The sequence below is a fragment of the Festucalex cinctus genome, chromosome 1 (genome assembly GCF_051991245.1).
Source record: "Festucalex cinctus isolate MCC-2025b chromosome 1, RoL_Fcin_1.0, whole genome shotgun sequence".
Lineage (NCBI taxonomy): Eukaryota > Metazoa > Chordata > Actinopteri > Syngnathiformes > Syngnathidae > Festucalex > Festucalex cinctus.
Genome location: NC_135411.1, coordinates 53,154,755 through 53,180,710, shown reverse-complemented (window position 1 = coordinate 53,180,710; position 25,956 = coordinate 53,154,755). Strand labels below are relative to the sequence as shown.

At 37.4% G+C, this 25,956-nt stretch overlaps 1 protein-coding gene and 1 non-coding gene across 5 annotated transcripts in view; both read left to right on the top strand.

The window, feature by feature from the left end:
* The window catches only part of kcnh6a (potassium voltage-gated channel, subfamily H (eag-related), member 6a), a 30,799-nt gene that overhangs the window by 523 nt on the left and 4,320 nt on the right, over positions 1-25,956 (top strand). Inside the window, exons 2-14 of one of the 4 annotated variants that reach the window (XM_077541905.1) lie at positions 3,564-3,794; positions 5,569-5,718; positions 7,221-7,324; positions 8,738-9,044; positions 9,292-9,494; positions 17,753-18,178; positions 19,866-20,283; positions 21,302-21,501; positions 22,752-23,004; positions 24,131-24,324; positions 24,551-24,650; positions 24,727-25,014; positions 25,681-25,867. In XM_077541905.1, the coding sequence (XP_077398031.1) occupies positions 3,564-3,794; positions 5,569-5,718; positions 7,221-7,324; positions 8,738-9,044; positions 9,292-9,494; positions 17,753-18,178; positions 19,866-20,283; positions 21,302-21,501; positions 22,752-23,004; positions 24,131-24,324; positions 24,551-24,650; positions 24,727-25,014; positions 25,681-25,867 (3,061 nt within the window). Of the gene's footprint in view, positions 1-3,563; positions 3,795-5,568; positions 5,719-7,220; positions 7,325-7,658; positions 7,822-8,737; positions 9,045-9,291; positions 9,495-17,752; positions 18,179-19,865; positions 20,284-21,301; positions 21,502-22,751; positions 23,005-24,130; positions 24,325-24,550; positions 24,651-24,726; positions 25,015-25,677; positions 25,868-25,956 lie in introns of those variants that run through there. The other 3 variants (XM_077541896.1, XM_077541913.1, XM_077541922.1) reach the window with 3 other exon arrangements.
* trnac-gca (transfer RNA cysteine (anticodon GCA)) lies at positions 4,156-4,227 on the top strand. Its single transcript has one exon. It is a non-coding gene; the product is annotated as a tRNA-Cys (tRNA).

Here is a 25,956-nt window from a genome sequence, read left to right as displayed (position 1 = left end):
ATTTTGATTATAAACTGCATTTCTTTTGAATGAATTAAATGGATCTATTTACACTTTAAAATGACTTCAATTTAGTTTATATTGTAGTTTGTAATGAAGAAAGAAATATGAAATGTTTCAAGTGTCAGTGCTGAGAAAGTATTAGTACGCCCAAATAAATTAAATGCAGATTATGTGTTATTTCGTCTGAATCTAGTGAAAAATGACACTTGTTAAATTCTGATAGAGGTTGCTGAAATGAAACCATTGATGTCCTTGGTCACATGTCTCAAAAAGCAATATGCATCAGGGTTGAATAGGTCAAGTCTCACATTTTGTTCTTTGTTTATGTCTGAATCTGTTGGGTAATGACTAGGGATGTAACGATAATGGCAATATCGTGATATTAAATACAATACAATATCGTTGTCGATATTTAAAAGCTACACATCTGTTAAAAAAGTCAGGTTGATTTCCATTTGTGCAGTTCTAGCACCATCTGGTGGCTAATTTTTTAGTACAGTTTAAATTTCATTAGGGATGTTTTGTCCCTTCTATGTCTAAAATCACTAATTGTCAAATGAAGGGGATTGTAATATGCTTGTGAAGCGAGTCAATGTGGAGGAACTCAATGTGTGCTTGCATTAGGTGAGTAAGTGCCTCAATATTAAGTGTTATTAGAGATTGGAGGTTGTTTATATGTATTGCTGTTATGTACAAAATCACATTATTGTGCTTTATTTTATTATGTCCTCATTTATTTAGTTTTTTTTACAATATTCTGACCTTTTTTAACTATCGCCAACCTCCCCACAATATCGTGATAATTATCGTATCGTCAGCTTCATATCGTGATAATATCGTATCGTGATATTTGGATATCGTTACATCCCTAGTAATGACACTGCTGTGAAACACTGAGAGATGATGTTGCTGAAATGCCTTAAACTTTGGGAGTCAAATATCTCAAAAACAGGAAGTGGAAAAACTCAGAAAAGTAATAGCACATCACTGTAGATCAATTTGCTCATTTTGTTTTCGATTGTCTGCATCTGTTTTGAAATGTCGCCTCTATTGAATTCTGAGAGAAGGTGTTCATGATAAAAAAAAAAAAAAAAAATACTGTAATTGAGGACTATGTTGCTGGTTGGCACATCCTAGGCTGTCATAGTAATATACATGATGACATCAGCACAATGTGATTGGTCGAGGCGATGCCATCATGTCATTGCTATTCTGTCTCTTTTGATATCCTTTCTAGACAAATTTGCATATTTCAAAAGCGACAAGTATCAGGACTAAGAAGAGTAATAGCACACTGGAGTAGATCACACAAATCACACATCCTTGATTATGCCTAACTGTCGAGAAATTATGCTGCTATATAAATATACTGAAGGAATTTCCCAGCTTCAGAGGAAGAAGTTCAAACACAATCAAAATATTTGATGTAAGTGTGCTAATGTTAATGTAGCAGCTTAAGGCAGACACGTATGCAACATATGCAACCACAGAGGTTGGCCTGCTCTGTTTTCAGCTTTTTAACTGCCGACTTCAATGAATATGAGTCATGATCCCGATGCGTTCGTCTTTGATTGTGACATCACTCTGGCTACCCACAATCCCCTTGGGGGCCTTCTGTGCTACATCCCATCTTCCTTTGCTCCACATATTGGCATTTTGAAACCCTCTTTGTCACTTAGTGGTTGCTAAGCAGCATGCTCACCTGCTGGGGGGGACACAATGAATTTTACACTGAAACCAGAAAAGGTGGCATACAGTGTAGAAAAGTAAAGTGAAAGAATATTTTATTTATCCTAAATGGCATCAAAATCCAATGCCAAGGTTCAATGGAAATGAGCTGTACTGAAATAGTACACGTAGCAAAGCAGTGACATTTCCGAATAAGTCTGTTAAGTGTCCAGCTGCTCCTCTGTGGCCTCTCAGGAGTCATTGTGATGCTAAGCAGCCTGGAAAGCTCCACTTCATTAGTTCCACTCCACATGATTGTTGACTGTATTAATAGCTAACAAGACATAATGTATTGTCACACACAAAATGGAGAATGAAGTGAGCATCTTTTACTGGACACGAGTGGCAACATACCTAGAAAATGACTGGAACTCAATAAGCTCACCATTAAAAAGGAGCATGATGTCAGGAGAGCTTTCTATTCTGATTAAAGGTAACATATTGGTTTAAAATATGCACCCATCCATCTATTGTCCATTCACTAAATGGCTTATCCCTCACAAGGGTCATGGGGCAGCTGTAGTCTATCCCAGCTGTCTTTGCGCAGGCACACCCTGAAACGGTTGCTTGATTAAAATAGATCAAATACATTTTCTTTTCCTCATACAATAATATATATACAAAAGATTGTTTTTATATGGGCAACAAGCAAAAGATAAGCAGCAACAGCTTGCAAATGCTAAAGGAAACCGGATTTGAACAAAACAAAAATGGCGCTAATTACCAAAGCTAGGTTGCTACAGCTAGCAAATGGGTCAATATTACTTTGAAGTGCCTTTGGTGACCTCATCACAATCACTCAGCCATCATTCAGATGTAGCCCAATAATCAAACTCTGAGGTGTTATTATAACTGGTCAAACATTTGCATACATGCAAGTACAAAAGTACAATGCTAAGTCTCTTAAAAAGTTTTTCAATCAAATAAATAAATAAATAAATATATAAAGATGACTTGACTTGACTTGACATATGGTTAATAATTTTCAGTGCATTATTTGTGTAGTTGGATGTTGTCAAGCTTAACATGCATTGTCATAGTAAAATATCAACTAATATGAAAACCTTTCCTTTCAGAATGTCAAAAATGTTTGTTAAACAGTCACAGTGAGCTTGATAGCTGAATCCTGCTGTTATGTGAATGTCTACTGGGTGCTCATTAAATGCAAACATGTCCAGCCTGTCAGCGCGCACAATTTGTTGTTGCACGTACATGTTGTGCTTGTTTTGTTTTGTTTTTTAAAAAAAAGGTGGACACTTGACCAATATATGCACTTCCTACAACACGTGCTTGGTATGATGTATATGTATTTCATTAGAAAATCACAAGTCTATTTTTTTTTTTTATTAATTGGGTGTATACGCAATAGTAACAAGAGTAATTGTACTACTATGAGTGGTAGTGCTGGTACAAAAGTTATACAGTGCAGTATATTGTCAAAATGATTTAGTCACAAAAGTGCAAAATTTGAGTACTACACTAGTATTTGTTGACAAAAACTGTAAAAGTAATGCACATAATGTCTCATTTAAAATAAATTGCTTCATTCTAAAAGAAAATTGTACATTAGTTAAAAAATTCATGAGGAAGTTCTAACTAACAAACACAAAACAAAACAAAACAAACAAAAATAAACCACATCCAAATAATAGCTAGCTTGTATGACACCAAGCTTACCTGCTTTAGCATGTTTGGTCAAACTAAGATGCTTTTATCCACATAAAATGTCATTTTTATAACTAATTACATTAATGGTTCCAATAAAACATGTCAATAAATAATTAATATTTAAAGCCTTAGTGCAGCTAAACCTTGACATGTGGACCTTCCAGATCGCAAGTTTGTGATCGCCAACGCGCAGATGAAGAACTGCGGCATCATCTTCTGCAACGAGGCCTTCTGCCAGATGTTCGGCTTCACGCGGGCCGAGATCATGCAGCAGCCGTGCACTTGCCAGTTCCTGGTGGGGCCCGGCACCATGAAGAGTGCCCTGGCGCAGCTAGCTCAAGCCCTGCTCGGCTCCGAGGAGCGCAAGGTGGAGATCCTCTACTACTCCAAAGAAGGTACTGGTACAATAATTAGGTGCTCTGAATTGTCCCTAGGTGTGCTTGTGCGTATGGATGGTTGTTCGTCTCTGTGTGCCCTGCGATTGGCTGGCAACCACTCCAGGGTGTACCCCGCCTACTGCCCAGAGCCAGCTGGGATAGGCTCCAGCTCCCCCTGCAACCCTTATGAGGAGTGAGCGGTTAAGATTATGGATGGATGGATGAATGAATTGAAAATCTGTTTTGAGTTAATTACCCGTGAGGGGGAAAAAAATACAAAAATTAAATAAAAAAAATGTAAAAAATAAAAAATAAAAAATAAAAATTGTGCAAGTTCTTTTGTGACATCTGGTCCATAATCAGCAGGCTTCATCTTGTCGGGGTATAGCTCAGTGGTAGAGCATTTGACTGCAGATCAAGAGGTCTCTGGTTCAAATCCAGGTACCCCTCAACCCTTTGCTATGTTCCATAGTGAAACATCATAACATGCTTGCATGTGGCCACTGCAGTATAATGTTCATTCACAAAGATGCAGTAGTTGATTACAACAACCTCAAGCTTGTCAGAAAAAGCAATAAATTGTCACAGATAAATGTTTTGGACACAAAAATGCAATTGATTTTGTTTTGCCACACAAGATTATATATTGCCACATTTTGAAGATATTTGTCATAAAATTATAATAATTGTGTACAGTACTCCAATGTAATAGTTTACCATGAAAGTTGTATTTTGACACAGAAATGTGCCAATTGTCACACAAGTTTTATATTTATTTCACCAATCACCACCAAAGTGCAATATTCATGAAAAAAAAAAAAAAGAGAGAGAAAGAAATAGTTGACCACAAAACATCTGGTTTGACACAAAAATGCAATGTTAGTGCGAAACATGTAATAGTGAACCACAGAAAATTGTGTTTTGGAACTAAAATTCTACTTACTACCGCAGAAATTTGACAACAGTAGTGTATTAGTTCACACAAACTTAGTTTTTTGGAAACAAAAAAAAAAAAAAAGTATAATGTCACAACAAGGGTTTGGCCACAAAAGTACAATATTTGCTCAAAAATGAAATGGTTGACTACAAAATGTTGTATTTTGCCATACAAATGTTATACAGTATATTATACAGTATATACAAAAGTGCAAAATGTGCATAGAAAAATGCAATACTCAATACACTCGAAGTTATATTTTGGAACAATTGTAAATAATAAAGTAAAATCATTTTCTTAAAATAAATGTTTTTTGTGTGTTTATCATCCATAATCCATCCACGAGAAGTCCATGTTATTGAGATGAGGGCTAAGGCTGCCTCATTGAGCAAGTGCCACAGAAGAAGCTCCAAACACGATTACAATTAAAATGCAGGATGACTTTTTGGATGAAAGTGGAAAACAGGAGCATAGCAACATGTAAATATTGCAAATCTAAGACAAAGACACTACATCTAGGTGAACTTTCATTTGTCAAGAGCAGGTAAGATCGCTGTGTAAACTGTGAAGCTAGCTAGGTTAGCTTGACAGTTTAGCTTACTAATAGCTCGTCTTTAACTACTCTCAGTTCAGCATTTAATTGAGAAGGCAATTTGGTGAAAAAATAGGCAATATTGCAATCTTGAAACTAAAGCATTAAAAAAGTGAAAACGTACTTTTTTTTTTGCATTCTAATCAGTGAAAAAAACATTTTATCAGTTGATTATAAGTTGCGCTAAGTAAGCTTGTATGACTTGACTTGCTTGAAAATTACACGCTTGCACTTGCAAATATGATTATGTCATGAAATGACAGGCACATGCAGGCCGTGCATGGTGGACATCGTCCCGGTGAAGAATGAGGAAGGTGTGGTCATCATGTTCATCCTGGACTTCCAGGAGCTCGTTGACCCCACACTCAAGAAGTCTGGACTCAGGCAGCGAGTCAGCCAAGGATGGCTCTACTGTGAGGAATTTCATTTTTTTTTTTTTTTACATCATTTTTTTTTTTTTACATCATTTTTTTTTTTTTATCTCCACAGTGGTGTCTCGTGATTAAACTATTTTTATTTTTTTATTTTTTACAGATTTGGGCTGTCGTTTGCCCAATTTTGTATTTTTTTTTTTGCTTTGATTTAGCAGATAGTGATCAATAAAAAGAGGCCTCAAGATGAAGTTAACATCAAACTAAACATCAAACTAAACACAAAACAAAGAGAATTACACTTTGTGTATTTCAACAACTACACAACTTTGTCTTCTGCTAGCTAAATATTAACAAAGCATCTTAGTGAGTTACACACAGTTGTAGAGTGCAATTAACTCTTCTTTGTTAGTGTCTACATGAGATACTGGTGATATCAGTGTTTCGAGTCACAAGCATGATCATACAATGATTTAACTCATATCTCAAGGCACCACTGTATTTTCTTGTTTGTTTTTAATTTGTTTTTCTCATCTTTGTCTAATTTGTGTTACTTTCTAGTCGTTTTCATTTCATTTTGTCTCACTGTTGACTTTTGCCCCCTCTCTTGTCCTTTTTGTTATTTTGGACTTTTACTTGTTTTTGACATGTTGTTTGCTCCTTGCTCTTGTTTTTGTTGCTTTCTAGCCTCTCGCTTTTCATTTTGTCTAGTGCAGTCGTATTTGTCTTGCTTTTTTACTTGTTTACATTTGTCCTTTCTTTTCACTTTCTATTCTCTTTTGTCTCATTTTTCGACTAGTTTTGTAATTTTTGTGTAATTTCTCCACCACTTTTGCCATTTTAGTCTCATTAAGTTATTGTTAGCTTTTTCTTGCTGCTTTTAACTTCTTGCTTTTGTCTGTTTTATTTTAATTTTTGTCAAGCTTGTTTTTTTGTATCAGTGTTTTGGTCATGTTTCTACTCCTTGTCGCTATAACTTTTCACTTGGTTTCATCTTGTATTTTTCCGTTGTGGGTGTTACTGCTTGCATCTACTTTTTGCCTTTATTTCTTTTGGTCATTTTCTGTCATCTGCATCTTGCATTTGTCACTTTCGTAAACCTTTACATCGGATTTTGTCACACTTTTAGTGTAGTTTGTCATTTTTGTCTGGTTATTTTCTATTTCTCACTCTGTTTATGCTTCTCATTTTGTTGCAGTTTTGTCTGCTTTCTTGTAATTCTTGACTCTTTTTGTTTTTATTTGCCTCATTCGTCTGTTTTTGCCTCTTTTTTAGCGAACCTTCTCATTTGTGTCTTGTTTTATTTTATTTACCGTATGTATTATTATTTTTTTTCCCTTTTTTAACTTTAGTTTTGTCATTTGTAGCTCATTTTCTAGTTTGGTCATCTTGCTTCAACTGCCATCATTCTTGACTTGATTCTAGTTTGTTGTTGTTTTTTTTAGCTTATTCTTTTCACTTTTGTTTTTCTTTCTACCAAATTTCTCAAGTGTTTGTTGCTCTTCCAAACATGATCTTTATCGTAATTCTTAATTCCCTCTCAGGTCAGAATCGCAGGTTGAAGATGCGACTGCCAACGTTGCACTCCATGCGGCGGCAGTCACTTTCTAAAGATCAATTTGAGGGTGTCGTGGTGGACTATTTGCAGGTAGGAGAACTTTTTATAGAATACATAAATGTAATAATGCTCACTTTCTATTGGAAAAAAAAAAACTGTGATCATTCAAAGACAGCAAAGTCTTCCTTCTTGTGGTCCGTTCTCACGAAATTCCACGTGAAAGTGCCATTAAACAGCTGCAGGGAATTATGTAATAGGGAAAAAGCCGTCAAAGAGATGAATGAAAAACAAATGAACCGCTCGCTCATGTTTGGACGTCTCTGCTGTGTTTTTTGAGGGATGACACTTCCTGACAGGATCCATGAGCAAGCAATCCGGAAACATACTCCGTCACGTCGGACACATTCAAACACGCGCACACACACACACCAACACACACATTCCTTTCTTTTGCTGCCTCACGCTCACCAATATTCAAAACTTTTTGGAAACAAAACATTCAGCTGTGGGGCCATCACAGGTTGTCCTTGGCGGAGTAAGTAGAGAGTATAAGTTGCAAATTTAGCACAACTAATCGTCACAACCAGGTGAGTTTACATAAAAAAATAATTAGTATGGGAGGCTCTTGGTGTCATTTTTAAAAAACATTTCTATTGTCATATAAGTGTAAAAAGAAGTCATTAAAACTAAAAAAACAAAATTACTTGCCCATGGATGAAAACATGTTTTCAATTATTTCACCTTTTTTTTTTAAGTACATAACTCTACATGTGTTCATTCATAGTTTTGATACCTTCAGTGAGAATCGACAATGAAAATAGTCACGAAAATAATAAAAATGAATTGCATGAGAAGGCGTGTCCAAACTTTTGGCCATGATTCATTTTGGTTTAATTCAGCGGGATTACAATTTGATTCATTATGGTACGGCTGAAACTTTTGTCATGTTTATTAATCTTCAATAATATTTAAAAACCCTCCAAAGCCCAAAATAGCTGAGTTAATTAAAGTCGAAGAAACAACAAATACTCAATGATGTCAAGCAGATTTATATCTGGTCTACATCTTTCATAAAAGATGATTCGATACGTATCCTGATACATAAATGGCAATATGATTCAAAGATGCCATGATTTCAAAATGTAACAATTCGATTTGGTTGATCAAATCAAAAAGGAACTTCTGATTTGAAACAGCTTTTGTTACACCCCTAATGAATAAATAAATAAATAAATACTGTATGCATTTATACTCGCAACAGTGATTGATACCAGTATCGGCAGCCGTTTAATAGAAAATTGCCATTAATTTCATGCTATTTTGGAATAAATATGTCTTGCTTTGAAATGATTTGTTATTGTTTTTGTTTTTGATTTTATGTATCAGAAGTACTCGTGGTATCCATACTCGGTATGGATGACTACTCAAGAGTTGAGTACTCGTGCTGGTATACCGTAGGCTGAACAAAAAGGGGTACTGAAGATCACTTTTTTTTCTCTGAAGCCCAACAGTGAGCAAGTCCCCCTGAAGGATTTCCGCATCCCGTCTAAGGAGAGCTGCATGCAGTCGGAGACCGAAGCCCTCATCGAACAAGACCTGGAACCTCCCTCTCCCGCCGCCAATCCCTGCACCAAGCGTCGCTCCCTGCTGACGGACCGCCTGGACCCGGGCCTGCCGTTAACCAGGGGGACCTTATCCCGAAGCAGCTCCAGGGAAAGTGTCCGCAGCCTGCGACGCGCCTCCTCTCTGGACGACATTGACGGGATGAAAGCAGAGTGGAGCGCTCGCCCCGGAGAATCTCGGACTAACAGTGAGTCTTAGAAGCGCTCATATAGGCCTTTAGAAAAATAAGTAAAAAATAATGGACGGAAGAATGAGAACAAACCACAATAGGGTTAGGTTGGAGGGGACAGCGGAAATGAAATGAAAAAGTGAACATTAAAAAGCATCAACAATCCCTTCAGTTTCTCCGTTTGAGAGGAGACCGAGAAAAGAAATCAAAAAGCAAGAAGAAAAGACAACAATACGTTTCAATCGCAATATTTTGCTTTGTGCAGATCTGAAGCCGAGCGGCGCCAACTCCACCTCGGACTCGGACCTGATGAGGCATCGGGCCATCGGGCGCATCCCGCAGGTGACGCTCACCTTCGGCTCGGACCGCGTCAGGCCGCCGTCGCCCGGTGAGATCGAGATCATCGCACCCAGCAAAGTCAAAGACAGAACGCAGAATGTCACTGAGAAGGTGACGCAGGTAACACAGGTGAGATCACAAGTCGTTGTTACCTCCGCCAGGGGGATTACGCTTGGGCGTTTGCCTAATACAGTGCTTCTCAATTATTTTCTGTCATGCCCCCCCTAGGAAGAAGAAAACATCTCGCCCCCACCCAAGCGCTTAGTCATATTTCCTCGTCTTAGCTTTCGGGCGACTCTGCTTTGTCTCTTTATCTCCGTCTCTTTCCGCCTGTCTTCTCATCCCTGTTAAACATTTTTTCATGGTGTCACTTGAGGGTCTGCTACACTTCGTGCCTACACTTCATACTCATACCCTGTGTGTGTGCAAAGCGCGCATGCTCAGTGCAAACAAAACCCCTACACCACCGAGCGAATGCTCCCAGCGCATACTCTGCCAATGAGAACGCCACTGGCCCCTAATGTAGTGGAGGTGCAATTGCACTTTATTCTAAGACAGTAAAAAATAAATAAATAAAAATAAAAAAGCATGTTCCCAGAGGTCAAACGCGCCCCCCTTGACGAAGCCTCGCGCCCCCCTGGGGGGTCCCGCCCCACTATTTGAGAAGCACTGGCCTAATAGCATCAATGTCTAAGTCATATTTGAACATTTTCAGAAAACTACGAAAAACAAAACATTTGCAAGCACAATTCATTTTTTTAATTGATATGAACTTAGCAAATTATGCTACAAGGCTAACGCTTCATATCGCTGTCAAATTTTGTCCTGTGTCAAAGGAATTTGCTTTTGTAAACTATAATATTGCACCAAATAGTAATCCAGATCTGATCCAGATTGGGCATTTAGTGACAGTGTAAATGCAAAGGGAATCCCCATACGTGTTTATACACTTGCAGTATTTCGTTGTATTTATCTATTTACAATGACAATAAAGGCATTCATTAATTCAGTATATCTTTGTGAAATGTTATCAAATTAGTTGATTTTTAGTGTCTCTTATTACATTTTGTTTTGTTTCTAAGATGTAAAATCACATCAAGTTTTAGTCTAGATCTGATCCAGATTTAGCATTTATGACAGTGTAAATGCAAAGTGAATTTCCATACGTGTCTATACACTTGCAGTATATCTTTGTGAAATTTTATGAAATTATTTTTTTAGATGCAGTATATCTTTGTGAAATTGTATCAAATTTGTTGTTTTGAGTGCCTTTTATTATTACATTTTGTTTTGTTCCTAAGATGTAAAATCACATCAAGTTTTAGTCCAGATCTGATCCAGATTTAGCATTTATGACAGTGTAAATGCAAAGTGAATTCCCATACTTGTTTATATGCTTGCAGTATATCTTTGTGAAATTTTATCAAATTAGTTGTTTTCTAGTGGCTATTATTACACTTTGTTTTGTTTCTAAAATGTAAAATCACATCAAGTTTTAGTCCCGATCTGATCCATATTTAGCATTTATGACAGTGTCAACGCAACATAGAAAATCCTATAGTAAATGGTCAGATGCTCAAAGATTGGTCATATGTCAACAAATTACTTTTTCTGTAGGATCGTATTGCTCTTTGTTCCTTTTGAATGAAATTTGACTTGCTTTCACCTTTGAAGTTGTTACATGGCAGTTGCCCAGTCACCGATTTGCCAGCGGACAGATGTTAAGCCTTGGCAAAGGTCTGTTCTTTGTTCTTACAACCTAAAGCGTAAGACAAGATAACATTTATAGGTTCCACAATGGGGAGATTTGCCAAACCATATCAAAGCAAATTTTAGTCCTGATCTGATCCAGACCGAGTAACGCCAGTGTAAAATACAACATCAAAAAAACTCTTGGAAAAATGCTCAGACACATCTTTGTCGTATTTCATTGTTTTCGTGGAGGATCATATTACATGTTGATCTCTAGTTTGAGCTGCTTTTACCTTTTAAGGTCCTACATTCCATAATTTAGCCAAGGACAAATGTTCAAGCCTTGGCAGAGGTCTTTTGAGTGTTCTCGCTGTCATTTATCTTTTAGCTGGAGGTGAAAGTGACATTTAAATTACGACTTTCTACTCCTCCACTACCTACTGTGAGAACATCTCTAACTCTCACTTCCTTTTTCCTCTCACTGTGTGTGTATATGTGTGTGTGGGTGTGCATACATGCATGTGTTTGTGTGACAGGTTCAGGTCATTAAGTATCTCCGCTCTCATGCAATCACACACACGAGAATGTCTATAAATGGAGGGCCGCCTCCGGCTTCTTGGCGGTGGCGCTCGATGATGTGCGGGAAGAAATAATCTCACCTGAGGTGTGACATGTGTCTTCGCGCCGCGCACACTGTGTCGCCTCCACAGCACTACAGTGTCAAAACCACCTCGACACAAGAAAGCTCTTGTAACATCAAGGAAAGCAGCCATGTGCCAGTAACACAGAAATATATTTAGCCCAGAGCTTGTTGCATTTTCTGTGTCATGAATTCAAGTTTGCGCCAAGCAGTTTGGTTTTGTTGCCCGCAGTTTACATGTCAATTTGACTCTGATTATTTGCCAGTTTGACTTTGTCGACCCTGTTTGACTTATCAATTTGCCTTTGGTGGCACTTGTACTTGCTAATTTGATTTTGTTGCCCTTGCCTACTTGTCAATTTGGCATTGTTTCTCCGGTGTAGTCTTTTAATTTATCTTTTTTTTTTTTTTTTTTTTTTGCCCAAGGTTACTTAAGAATCTGGCTTTGTTGACTCCGGTTTCTTTATCAGTTCCTCTTTGTTACCTTCCATTTGATTGCATTTTGTTTTGGCTTTGTTGACCCTGGTTTGCTTAACAAAATTGTTATTTTTAAAATGTAGCTTTGCCTGGTTGTCTTGCCAAACGCAAGCAAAGAGTGTGGTGTCTGTTTGTGCCCATCGAACAACGTTGCCTGGCTATCTGGCCGGCTGGGGGTGCGTGACCTTGTTCTCTTGGGCTAATGGATGTGGAGGACAGCGTTTACTTGAATACGCCTTGCAGGCTAAAACCTCCCCAAACACACGCGTCATAGTGAGTAAGGCGTTAAATTGTCTTTTCCTTCGTTATTGTTGCGTCATAAAAATTGCCAGCTGCTTAATTGAGTTTCGATTGGCACCTTGCAAAGCGAAATGAAGGTTGCCATTGATCCTCGCTGCTATCGATTGGTCTGCATGGCGTGATCGAGCAGGAAAGACTGGATTTATGTGTGCGTGTGAGCGTGCGTGCATGTGTGTGTGCATAGCACCCCCTGGCTTCCACAGGGGAAATGTGAGGATTTTATTTGTAAGTGCCAATAATTTCCCTACATTCAAATGCAAATTTTAAACTGCAATGATGCTTGGTACCATGACATTAATATCACATTTTTTTATTTTTTTATTTTTATTTTTGCCATTCAGTGCATTTAAATGTTTTCTCACCTGCCATGTAATGGAGTTGTTCCTAATATTGTGTATCTCTTGCAGGCTTAATTATGGAACACATTGTTGATTTACTGTCAATCAAAATTCAGAATTTTACTCTTGAATTGACTGCTGAGTATTATGCGTCACTCTAAATTGTACATTTTGTTTGTTTGTTTGTTTTTTACTTGCCGAAATTGTTGTTCAGGTTTTGTTGCGCACAGTTTATTAGCCCAAGTTGTATATTTTAGGCTTCTTTGTCCCCACTTTACTTGTCCTTACTATAGTTTAGACTTTGTTGCCAACAGTTTATCGGTCATTTTGTCATGGATCACATCCGTGCTTGTGATGTCATCATGTCACATGGAGGTCATTTTTTAATGTTTGGGTTGGGCCTAATGCAGGGGATGGAGAAGGACAGAGAGAAAGCAAGGGGGAGGAATTTATTTGAGGGAGAGGTGTAGATGGACAGACAGAGGTTGCTGTCTCTGCGGTTAGCATGAAGTACACTTCAACATGAGCTTCAAGCAGAAACTACAGCCTGTGAGTACTTTTATTTGGATTTATAAACACATGATAACTCACTCATTTTCTGCTAAAGTGCTCCTCTTTTTCTATGTGGAGCTGACAGGTGAGCAACAGGAAGTCAGGATATGTTGTTGCCATGTGACCACAGGAGCTCATTTATGTTTGTTTGTTTGTTTGTTTGTTTGTTTCTTAGTTTGCCAGATTTGTTGTTTTGGCTCAGTTGTCCAATGGTTGCTTGCCCAAATGATGCTAATGACTCAACTTTACTTGCTACTTTTTGACTCGTTGGCACTGTTTGTTTTTTTGTTTTTTGTTTTGCCCAAAATGATAGCTTTGGTTTTGGGATCCCTTGTTAACTGTCATGCTGGCTTAATTTGTAACCATCAGTCAATCCCCAGCAACACCCCCCCCCACCCCCGCCACCCGCAAAAAAAAAAAAAAAAAAAAAGACAAGTTAAAAAAAAAAATTATTTATTATTTTTTGTAGTTTTGGCTTTGTTGCCCTAAAATTGTGCTCCAAATCACATGTAGAAAATGTTAAAAGAAAAATATCTCAAAACTTAGGTATCTTGTATAAAACCAATGATATTTTGAATAAGAAATCATTGTATACATTATATTGCACATAATTACTGCCATACCAGATTTATTGTGTCGAAATATGGGGACTACATACAAAACCAACAAACAATCTGTCTTTAAATTAGAAAAAAAGAGCCATACGAATAATTAATCACTCACATTATATAGAACCACCAAATCCGTTATTCATTAAATTAAATACTCTCAAATTCTATGACCTTGTCGAATTTAAAACAGCTCAAATAATGTACAAAGTATACAACTTTGCCACAGTATTCAGAAGTTATTCCAAATCAAAGGGCTGTTGCTATGGGTTACGGGGCACAAGTGACTTTCAAAAAACAATGATAAGAACAAATATAAAGCAAATGTGTGTTTCTGTTAAAGGGGTTAATTTGTGGAACAGTTGAAATCGAACTGAAAAAAATGTGAATCAATGACTGTATTTAAAAAGAGGTTTAAAAAGCTAATGATAGAAAAACATGTAAATCATGTATAAATGTAAGTAAATGTGTGTTTATGTATGTTTATACGTGTATGTAATGTGCGTGTATGGGCATGTGCATGCGTGCCCACATTTGTTCAATACTTAATGTTTGGGAATTTATTGTTTATGTAGGCTTTACTTTTGCTCTCACTTCTTTGCGTATATGTAATGTATAAGGACTTATAACGCATACCAAATATATCTGTGCACTTAAGATAAACATGTTTTGTTTATTTTCTATTGTTTAATTTTAATGTTAGTAAGAACAACTTTAGTAAATCATTATGATAGAAGCATTAGGGAGTAAGACCAGATAAGTTTTTGTACTTCTTCCTACTCCTTTTGAACATGGAAATTATGATGCTATTGACGATTTACTTTTCCCAAACTGTCATGTATCAATGATGTCGACTTCCCGCCAGGCTAACGAGATCCCCATGCAGTCATGAACTGGTGCCATGTTAATTATAACGAGCTGATGGGTTGCATGCGACGTTCTGGTGCTCATTACAAAACAGAGCACGTCAATAACTTGTTGGATGAGTGACCCTTCTGTTTACACTTTGATGTCGCATGTCGCCCTTCCGCATGTATGCAGCAGGTCACAGCGGCCCCATCGGTGCCCCCTGCGAGGCCCCGAGTGTCTCTGAACCAGATTTCGAACCGACACCAAACTCGCTTCTCTCAACATTTCGGTGACCCCGAAATGGCCTTATTTCGATTTGTTCCCAAATATAGTCAAGCTCTTAACACGCTGGCTATTTCATAATGTGTCTGACTTTATTTAAGGTGGTTATTTTCAGCTATGAGCTCGACAAGTGGAAACAGAACATTAATATACTTCTTGCGGTTCCTGGGTGAGAATTCTCCGGTTACGTGAGTCGGAGGCAGCAGCTGAGCTTCTTTGTGACAGATCACATCATGCAAAGTAGAGCGCAAATTAGCTTGGCCAGGACATGAAAAGCATCCGATTCATGCAGCCCAAATGCAAACATCATATTGGTGACATCATTTTGCTCTCTGATCAATAATACAATTCCCCACAAATTTATGATAACGATTATATGAGTATGATTTAAGACAGCACACTTTTTGGTCCCTATTTACTTGTCTAAATTGTTAGTTAGCCTTTGTTTGCCACACTTGCTAAAAATGTACTTTGGATCATTGTTGCCCACACAGTGTTTCTTGCCAAAACAAATGTTTTTGGCTTCATTACCACTGGTTCCCTTTCCTAAACTGAGTTTTGGCTTTGCTGCAACATACGCAAGATGTCCACCTTTCTCATCATGCATTGTCATCTTCTTGCATATTCAGAACTTCACCTGGCTTCTGGTCTGGAATGACCTCACTGTGTGATGATGGTGATCAGGGTCCTTCAAAGTCTTTGAACCCCTGAAACAGACATAATTAACATGTTCGTAAACTGTTTGATTGAAGTTTTTCTACATTTCAATGAATTTCTGCAGCTTACTCGAGGCCTTTAGGCTACAGACTGTGATTTCAGGCTCCTGGCAGTTTGGCTCATCACTCCATCGCCTGGCAGTCAATCAATGTAGCACTTATTGCCTGTTGAAACCAAAATGGGGTCACATGGTTGGGACAGAAGCAGGTGAAAGTGGTCCTGTTTTTCATTTTGACTGTGGACCCTTTAGCAGGGAGTACGTACACGCATTGGAAGGCGCTTGTAACATAAAATGATGCTGGAGAAAAGAGGAGATGAAGAAGCAAGGCAGGTGGCGTTGCAAAGGCTTTGGAGGAGTTTGCTCTTGTGCTGTTGTGGTGGTCAGAAGGATGCTAGGGTGCAGATGGAGACTCTGGTTGTCATCCCGGTCAGTAGGATACTAAACCTTCAAAGTGGGTTTGTGATACAAAGAGTATTTGTGCTTGCTTCACTTTTTCGGAGCTGGAATGCACATATCCACTTTTTCAAAGAGACCAGCCATGTCATAATAGTTTTGATTGAGTTATGAATGTAACAATATGTGTATTATTATTATTATTATTATTATTATAGTGGTGTACAACGGTATTGCATTACGGGTTCTAGTCTGTTTACTCTGTTGGAAATGCAAATAGCTAGCTTGATGAATTATTGTTGTTAAACTGTTTTGTAAAAACGGGTTTGTAAGTACTTTTATTTAGATTTTTTTCTCCTTTGGCATTCAGTGGCCATTTTGTTGCAATTTTGAGCAATTTCATGATCTCTAATACAAGAGCATAGTTGTTCTTGTTTAATTTTCTTCCCTATTTGTTTTTGGTATTTTCTTGTTTTTTTTATTTATTTAAAAATTAATGTAGCCTATTGTTTAAATATTGTATTTTCTTTTTCATCGATTTTAGTTTCATTTTCCCCCTTTTATTATATTTATTTTTTCTCATATTGTATTTTTATTGCATTTGTTTTAATGCTTTCTCAACCAAATACGTAAAATTGAACATTAAACACAATAATTTAATAATAATAATAATAATAATAATAATAATATAGATAGATAGATAGATAGATAGATAGATAGATAGATAGATAGATAGATAGATAGATAGATAGATAGATAGATAGATAGATAGATAATTTAGATTTAATTAATTTAATTTAATTACTTTTGTTGTCTTATTTTTGTTGATTTTGTGTGTTGGGGGAGGGACTTTGTGTGTGGGTTTTTTTTTTTTTTTTTGGTTTTTATTTTATTTTTACTTTAAAAACAGTTCCCTATCCTCATTTTTTTTGTTTAATATTCATTAATATATGTTTGTTAGTTTTTTTGCAACAATGTTGGATTTTGATAGTAGCGTACAGGACTGTCTCAGAAAATTAGAATATTGTGATAAAGTCCATTATTTTCTGTAATGCAATTAAATAAGCAAAATGCCATACATTCTGGATTCATTACTAATCAACTGAAATATTGCAAGCCTTTTATTGTTTTAATATTGCTGATTATGGCATTTTCAGCCAAATATCTTATCTCAAAATATTAGAATATTTCCTCAGACCAAGTAAAAAAAATGCCATAATCAGCAATATTAAAAGAATAAAAAAGCTTGCAATATTTCACTTGCTTTGTAATGAATCCAGAATGTTTCGCATTTTTGCTTATTTAATTGCATTACAGAAAATAATGGACTTTACCACAATATTCAAATTTTCTGAGACAGTCCTGTACATGGGATTGTGACTTGCTGTTTCCACGGTTTTGTACCCAAAATATCAGAAACGCCCAAAACTGATCAATTCAATGCGGAAAGGCACAATTGTTTTCTTGGATCTGATTATACAGCGTACTGAAATGTCCAGTGAGCTATGGTGTCAGCCAATGTCTTCCTTCCCGGTCAGGTGCTGTCTCTGGGCGCCGACGTGCTTCCCGAGTACAAGCTGCAGGCCCCGCGCATCCACCGCTGGACCATCCTGCACTACAGCCCCTTTAAGGCCATGTGGGACTGGCTCATCCTGCTGCTTGTCATCTACACGGCCATCTTCACGCCCTACTCGGCCGCCTTTCTCCTCAACGAGGTGGAGGAGGACCGGCGGCGGACGTGCGGCTACACGTGCAACCCTCTCAACGTGGTGGACCTGGTGGTGGACGTCATGTTCATCGTGGACATCCTCATCAACTTCCGGACCACCTACGTCAACCGCAACGACGAAGTGGTCAGCCACCCTGGCCGCATCGCCCAGCACTACTTCAAGGGTTGGTTCCTCATCGACATCGTGGCCGCCATACCCTTCGACCTGCTCATCTTCCGCTCCGGCTCAGAGGAGGTATGGAAGAAATGGAAATACGGTGGTAAAGTGCCTGGTAGTATTAATTTTATCCGCCATTTTTAAATTTTGTCCTTTTTTAATCGACTTTAAATCTCGCGTTTTCGTCTTTATTTTAGTCCAAGAAAATATAATTTTATTCATCTAGTTTTAGTCAACACAAACTGTTAACGTTTTAGTCAGGACTGTTTTAACCCATGTATTTTTTATTTTTATTTTTTTTGTCAGCAGATTATGTTGAACATTTCAGATCTACAATTTTCACATAAAATTTTCTCTCATCTTTTTGATGAAAATCAAAACTTCACACACAATTACAGTAAATCAACAAGTGGCTTACATGGCTCCATGCTATGAGCTAGTAAATTAGCCAGCATTAGTTAGCGATCGGATTAACATTATTGCTGGAACGTTATAGTGACAGATTAGCAAAGACAAGAATTTGAAACATCAGATTTTTCGTCTCGTTTTTGCTCATGAACTAAAATGTCCTTAAATTTTAATCCAGTTTTTATTAAAGGGATACTTCACTTATTTAGCCCATTATAGCAATAAAAAGTTAATATTTTGTCTTTAATTAATTTGACACTTTCATTATTTTTCACATCCAATTAATACCTTTATAAACACATTTTGCAACTTTCTGTCGACTGAAAATGACATCACAAGGGCTCAGGTAACCAATCACAGCTCACCTGTTTTCTAGGTTTGGTCATGTGACATTCATAAGCTGAGCTGTGATTGGTTACCTGAGCCCTTGTGATGCCATTTTCAGTCGACAGCAAGTTGCAAAATGTGTTTTTAAAGGTACTGATTGTACATGAAAAATAATGAAAATATCTTCTTTTTTTTATAGGCAAAATATTAATGTTATTAATGTTATTTAATGTTATTTAGCCAAAATGGCTAAATAAGTAAAGTATCCCTTTAAGTGAAGTTCATTTTCGCCTTGTCTTCATTTTTCAAAGAAAATGCATATTGATGTTATCCTAGTTATTGTTTATTAATGAGGGTTTTAGTCTCGTCTAGTCTAGTTTTAGTACAGTGAATAATGTGTGTTGACGAAATCATAATCTTTGTTTAGTTTTCGTTGACGAAATTAACACTAGTGCCTTGAAAGGTTTTCGACGTATGGGTCATTTGAATGATATTTTTTGCTTTAACTTGAGAGCAAAAATTTGAGATCCGAGTACTGTTTGATGGCAGTCAACTCAACTCACTTTACAACAAGCATTTAGCAGACATTTCTTTTATGAACGAGGCTTCAAGCTTATTTACAGTATTCATGCTATTGCCTTTCGGTCACATGAATGAATAAACGGTAACAAAATAAACACGTACAAAGCAAATTCAGACAAGCTTCAACAGCCACAACTAATGCTCTGCAACTCAACGCTAACCTGAGCTAACAACAGCCACATGCATACTCATTCAATAACGCAAATGTCACTCACAAGATCAATGCCCACCTTTTAAAGCCACACACATTCAAAGTCACACATGCTACACTGTATAACATGAGGCTGGTGGACAAAAATAATGCCTGTACATCACATGTGTATTTCATATTGGTTTAGGTGTGTAATAATTTTTCATCAATTGGGATATCAGATGGAATCAATTCTAAAAATATTCAAGAGCTGCAGTCCCAGTTGAGCGTCGTAACAAGATGGCATCTCTCTCCCAGCCGCAGACGACCACGCTGATCGGCCTGCTGAAGACGGCGCGCCTGCTGCGTCTGGTGCGCGTGGCCCGCAAGCTGGACCGCTACTCGGAGTACGGCGCCGCCGTGCTCTTCCTGCTGATGTGCACCTTTGCCCTGATCGCCCACTGGCTGGCGTGCATCTGGTACGCCATCGGCAACGTGGAGCGCACCAGCTCAGCGCGCGTGGGCGTCCTGAAGATCGGCTGGCTGGACAACCTGGCCGAGCAGATCGGCAAGCAGTACAACGACAGCGACGCGGCGTCGGGGCCGTCCATCAAGGACAAGTACGTCACGGCGCTCTACTTCACCTTCAGCAGCCTCACCAGCGTCGGCTTCGGAAACGTCTCGCCCAACACCAACCCGGAGAAGATCTTCTCCATCTGCGTCATGCTCATTGGATGTGAGTACCTTTTGCGTTTGTGGCATTCGGTTGCCTGCTCTCGTAAGAGTGCATGTCCTGCGGTCAGCGTGGTGACTGTTTTAGAGGATGAACAGTGTTTTGCTTTGTTTCATTTTTATTGTAACTTTATTTAGTTATTTTTGCGGGCATATCTTATTTTTATTTTTATTTATTTATTTTAATTTAGTTTTCATTTAATTTTTTTTCCTCTTTTTTGTTCAAGGTTTTTTTGGGGTTGTTCTCTTTGGATTTTTTCCTTTTATATTTTATAAAAACATGTATATTCACATGTTTATCATGTTTTGGATTTTTTTTTGTTTTAATTTGTTTCTTGTTTTTTGTTTTCTTCTTTTTTCGTGTATCATTGCATGTTTTTATATTTTTCTTTTATTTGTCTTTTAATTGTTTGCTACTGTTCTTGTTTTTTTCTTCATTTTTGTTTTATTGGTATTTTTTGTGGTCATATCTTATTTCTATTTATTTATTTTAAATTTGTTTTATTTCATTTTTTACTGGGTTTTGTTCTAGGTTTTTGTTGTTGTTGTTTTTCTTTGGATTTTTTTCCTTTTATATTTTATAAAAACATGTATATTCACATGATGATCAAATTTTTGATTTTTTTTGTTTCTATTTATTTCTCGTTTTTTGTTTTCTTCTTTTTCCATGTATCATTTTTATGTTTTTATATTTTTTCTTTTATTTGTCTTTTAGTTGCTTGCTACTGTTCTTGTTTTTATTTTTTTTTCTTAATTTTTGTTTTATTAGTATTTTTTGTGCTTTTAAAAAATGTTTTATTAAAAACATTCTTGCTCTTATTTTCATTGTCTTACTTTTTATTCTTGTATACATTTAGCATTTTTGTTGTTTTTTAATAGTATATAGTGTTATACTTTTATTTTTTACTTTTTTATTTTTCTGCTTGCCTTTATTTTATGTTTTCATTTTTGTTGGTTATTTTCATTTCATCAAAGGCCCGTTTGAAATTTTGCTCAACAAGCGCTTTCCTCCTGTGTCGCAGCACTGATGTACGCCAGCATCTTTGGCAACGTGTCGGCCATCATCCAGAGGCTGTACTCGGGCACGGCGCGCTACCACACGCAGATGCTGCGAGTCAAAGAATTCATCCGCTTCCATCAAATCCCTGGAGGCTTGCGGCAGCGTCTGGAGGAATACTTCCAGCACGCCTGGTCCTACACCAATGGTATCGACATGAACGCTGTGAGTAGGATAACTGACTCTCAAAATTGCTCTTCATTTCAGGCCGAAATTGTAAAGTGCATGCTGATTCTTTTGTAATTTTTGTTCTTGTTTTGTGTTTGTTTTAGATTTTTGTTGTTTTTATTTTACCAACTCATGGTAAAGTTGTACGCTGGCCTGAATTCAGTGAAAGGCAGCGCAGGTTCCATTCCCACTCAGTGACGTGTGAATGTGAGTGTGAATGGTATGCTTGTGATTGACGAGAGACCAATCCAGGGTGTAGTCAACTGGGATAGCCTGCAGCACTCTGCAGGATAAGCAATAGAAGATGGATGGATGGATGGATGGATGGATGGATGGATGGATGGATGGATGGATGGATGGATGGATGGATGGATGGATGGATGGGTGGATGGATCTTATTTTTTGATATTTTTGTTTGATTTTGTTTGTGTAGTTTTTAATTATGTTATTTGTTTGTTTTTCACTTTTGTCATTTTTAAAAAAATATATATTATTTAGTTGGTTTTATAAATGTATTTTTGTTGTACATTTATTTTACCATATCTTCTGTTTTATTTTTTTAGATTTTTTTTTCTCAGTTTTAAGGTTTTTTTTTCTTATCATTAATTTTCATTTTTATTGCATTATTTAATGTTTTTGTAATTTTGTTAGTTTATTTGTATTTTTCTTATTTTGCCTTTTTTCTTGTTTTTTTCCCACATTTTTTGTTTTTATTTTATTTTAATTTTCATTTTATGTTTTTGTTTTTTATTTATATTACCGGCATGTTAGTTTTTCCGTGTCCTTTTTGTTTTCTTGTTTTTCTTTTAATTGGTAATGCTTTTAGTTGAATTTTCTATTCTTCTATTTCTCATTGTTTTTATTTATATTTTTATTTGTATTCATTTATACATCCCACGACCCTTGTGAGGAATAAGCGGTCAAAAAAATGGATGGATGGATGGATGGATTTATACATTTTCATTGTTTTATTTTCACAATTTCTCCATTTACATTATTTTTTTCATTTTTATTTGTTTTTGCTTTTTTGTAGAATTTATTTTTGTTTATTGTAATATTGTCATTTGTGCCCCACCCGCCCTTCCCTTTTCGTTATTTTTATTTTTTTTCAATGTAGTCATTGATAGATTCAATAAAGTTCCAGCCATCCATATGTGCAGTAAGAGTTAAGTAAGAATACCTTGCAGAACACTCACAAGTGGTGTGGAGAAATACTTTTTAAAGGCATGCACGGTGTTTCCCAACAGGTGTTGAAGGGCTTCCCCGAGTGCCTGCAGGCCGACATCTGCCTGCACCTGAACCGCACGCTGATGCAGCAGTGCAAAGCCTTCCGAGGAGCCAACAAAGGTTGCCTGCGTGCCCTGGCCATCCGCTTCAAGACCACCCACGCCCCGCCCGGCGACACCCTCGTGCACAGCGGCGACATTCTCACCGCCCTCTATTTCATCTCCAGTGGCTCCATCGAGATCCTGCGCGACGACATAGTGGTGGCCATACTGGGTGAGGGGGACGTCTGCTTCCTTTAGGATTCAGAGCACAAATTACGGCATTATTCGAAAAATAATTAAATAATTAATTAACTCTGAGATTTGAAGCCTCTGTTTCACATTTTGGTCATCAAATACACAACCAGATCAGATTCAGATCCAATTGTATTAATTAATCAATTTATTTATATTTATAAATTGTTACAGTAGCTGCTTAGACAATTTGACTTCATATCTTATTTTTCCCTTTATAAAAAAGGTTATCAGTAAGGATTGTCCCCATAAAAATACATCTTCACATTTTGCTTTTAAAATTTGTTATAGCTGTATGTGTGTATAACGAATACATTTTCAAAACATTGTTTCATTTATTATCACTTTTCCATAATTGGTGCTCACTCAAAAAGGTCCGTGTCCCACAACAATTTTTTGAACAAGGTAAGTTCAATAGTTAAACTTGTAAACAAAATCATTTTTGGGGAACAAATTCTAACCTCTCAAACCACTCAATTAATTGTTTTAATTTAAATCTAAATGGATTTAAATCAAATATTTATTTCAATTTGAATAAATCCCAAGGGGGGAATTCTGTCAATTTATTGTCATGTAAATGTACTCTTACGTAAATTAAACTTACGGTAAATTTAAATTTAATTTCATTTCAAATTTCCTGGTTGATCCCTCAAGATTAAGTTCATTCAATTGTTTTAAGTGCAATTTATTTTGTGTTTTATTTTATGTATAATGTAATGTAATGTTTAATGTAATTTATTTTATCATTTCATCTGGATTACATTATAATTTAAATTGAATGTAAATTTAAATAAAAAAAATTACTGTACTGAAATGGAGTCAATTAATTCAAATTGAATATTAATTTAATTTGATTTAAATCTAAATTTATTAACAATGTGATTATTTTTCTTTTCCTCCATATGAAAAAGCGCACACACATAGTGTGCTGTTGCCTCGCCAGGGGTGTTTGGGCACAGCTCCATTTAATTCTTCCATTCGGCGTCACCATTGATCACCAATAGCAGCCCCGCTCAAATCCTGTTGGTGTGCTTTCTTTTTCAGTTGAACATTCACCACAATGTTTTTGTTGCGTTTGCTTTTCCCTCCTCTTTGCGCATGTCCAGGAAAGAACGACATCTTCGGCGAGTCGGTCAGCATGTATGGCAGGCCCGGCAAGTCCAGCGCCGACGTCCGGGCTCTGACGTACTGCGACCTTCACAAGATCCAGAGGGACGACCTCATGGAGGTTCTGGACATGTATCCCGACTTTGCTGACACCTTCTGGCACAACCTGGAGGTGACCTTCAACCTGAGAGATGTGAGTGCCAGCAGATGGAGGGAAGGAGGTGTTGACCGACAGCAGAAATGTGAAAAATCTGCCTGTTTAACTTAATTGGCAACATGAAACTTGGCAGACATGACTATCATGAGTAGACACACACAAAAAAAAGTCTCAGTTAGCCATGACTGTCAACACACGGGAAGTCCGGCATCTCCACTCCAATTTTGCATTTGTGTCCATTACTGAAGCTGCTCTGTATCAGGCAGATCGAGTCAACCTGTCAACCCCGAGCAAGGACTCCGAATGTGGCTACCGCCGCACCAGGCACCACAGGGGCTCCCCGCGACGTCGCAACCGACCTGGTGAGCAATGACCCCACCTTTACAAAAAAATCTCTTCCAGCTGGTACATCATTTTAAAAAAATACATCTTCTTTAGATGGCATGGACCGGGAGGACAGCTACCCCGAGCAATCTTGTCCGATGGCCAACCATCATAGAGTCGCAACGCCGCGCTGGGACGAGCAATGCAGCAGCGACACTTTTTCATCTGAGTCCAGCGACGAGGAGATGAAGCACGTGAGGCGAGGCAGCAAGGGAGAGTTGTACCCCCCGCCGGCAGGGGGCGCCAGAGACTACCCGCCAGCCGTCATGAACCTCCTGCCACATGGCAGAACTGCCCCAGGGATGGCCAAGCCCCTAGACCTTGCTGGGCCCCCGTACTCAGGTGAAGAGTCTGTCACAATACATGTTTTTCTTTTTCTTTTTATAAACTATTGTTACAATTTGAGAAATACGTCATATATTCTTAAAATATAATTTTCTTTCACCCTAACTCATTTCCATATCGTTGTTTTATGTCCACATTTTAGCTGTGTGGTCAAAACCGCCCTTGAATATAAATATAATTTATTATTATTATTATTATTATTATTATTATTATTATTATTATTATTATTATTATTATTATTATTATTATTACTATTATATTTTTATTGTTGACTTGAGCTTTGAGCTCAAAATAGCCATTAAACACATTTTGTATTAAATTCTTTAATTTAATTCATTATTTTATTTTACCTACAGTGTATTTACTTTTTCATATTATTGTACTGCATCCAATTATTTTCACTTGTGTCATGAACTACATACGCTTCAGTAGTCGCCATCTTAGAACACTCCTTCTCCCTATCCTCAATGTAATGTGCAGAGTAACACTGCCACCTATTGCTCAAATCAGGGGACACAACAAATATGAATATGAATGTGCGTTATTTATTATTAGTACATCACAGCTGTTTTAGACAAGGAATGAACAGAAACTTCATCCAGATTATGTATTAAACAGAAGTGCAACGTTTAAGATTATGTCCTGAAATTGGCTTCACAGCAGCGGTTCCAGTCAGCATGTCGGGCCTTTACGGCTACTGGCCGGACCGCCGGGCCAGCCAGTACACCGAGGCCCAGAGACGCTCGTCGTCCGCGGCCAGGACCACCGGCTTCCAGCCTGTCACCTGTTCAGAGGATCGGCCCAGCGAGCTCGGGTCCAGACTGGAAGTGCTGCAGTCGCAGTTAAATCGGTGACACTTGATGTTTAATAAATTTGTTTAAGATAAATGATGATGACGGTAGATAATTGAATTATGAATATTTATCAAATAATATAACA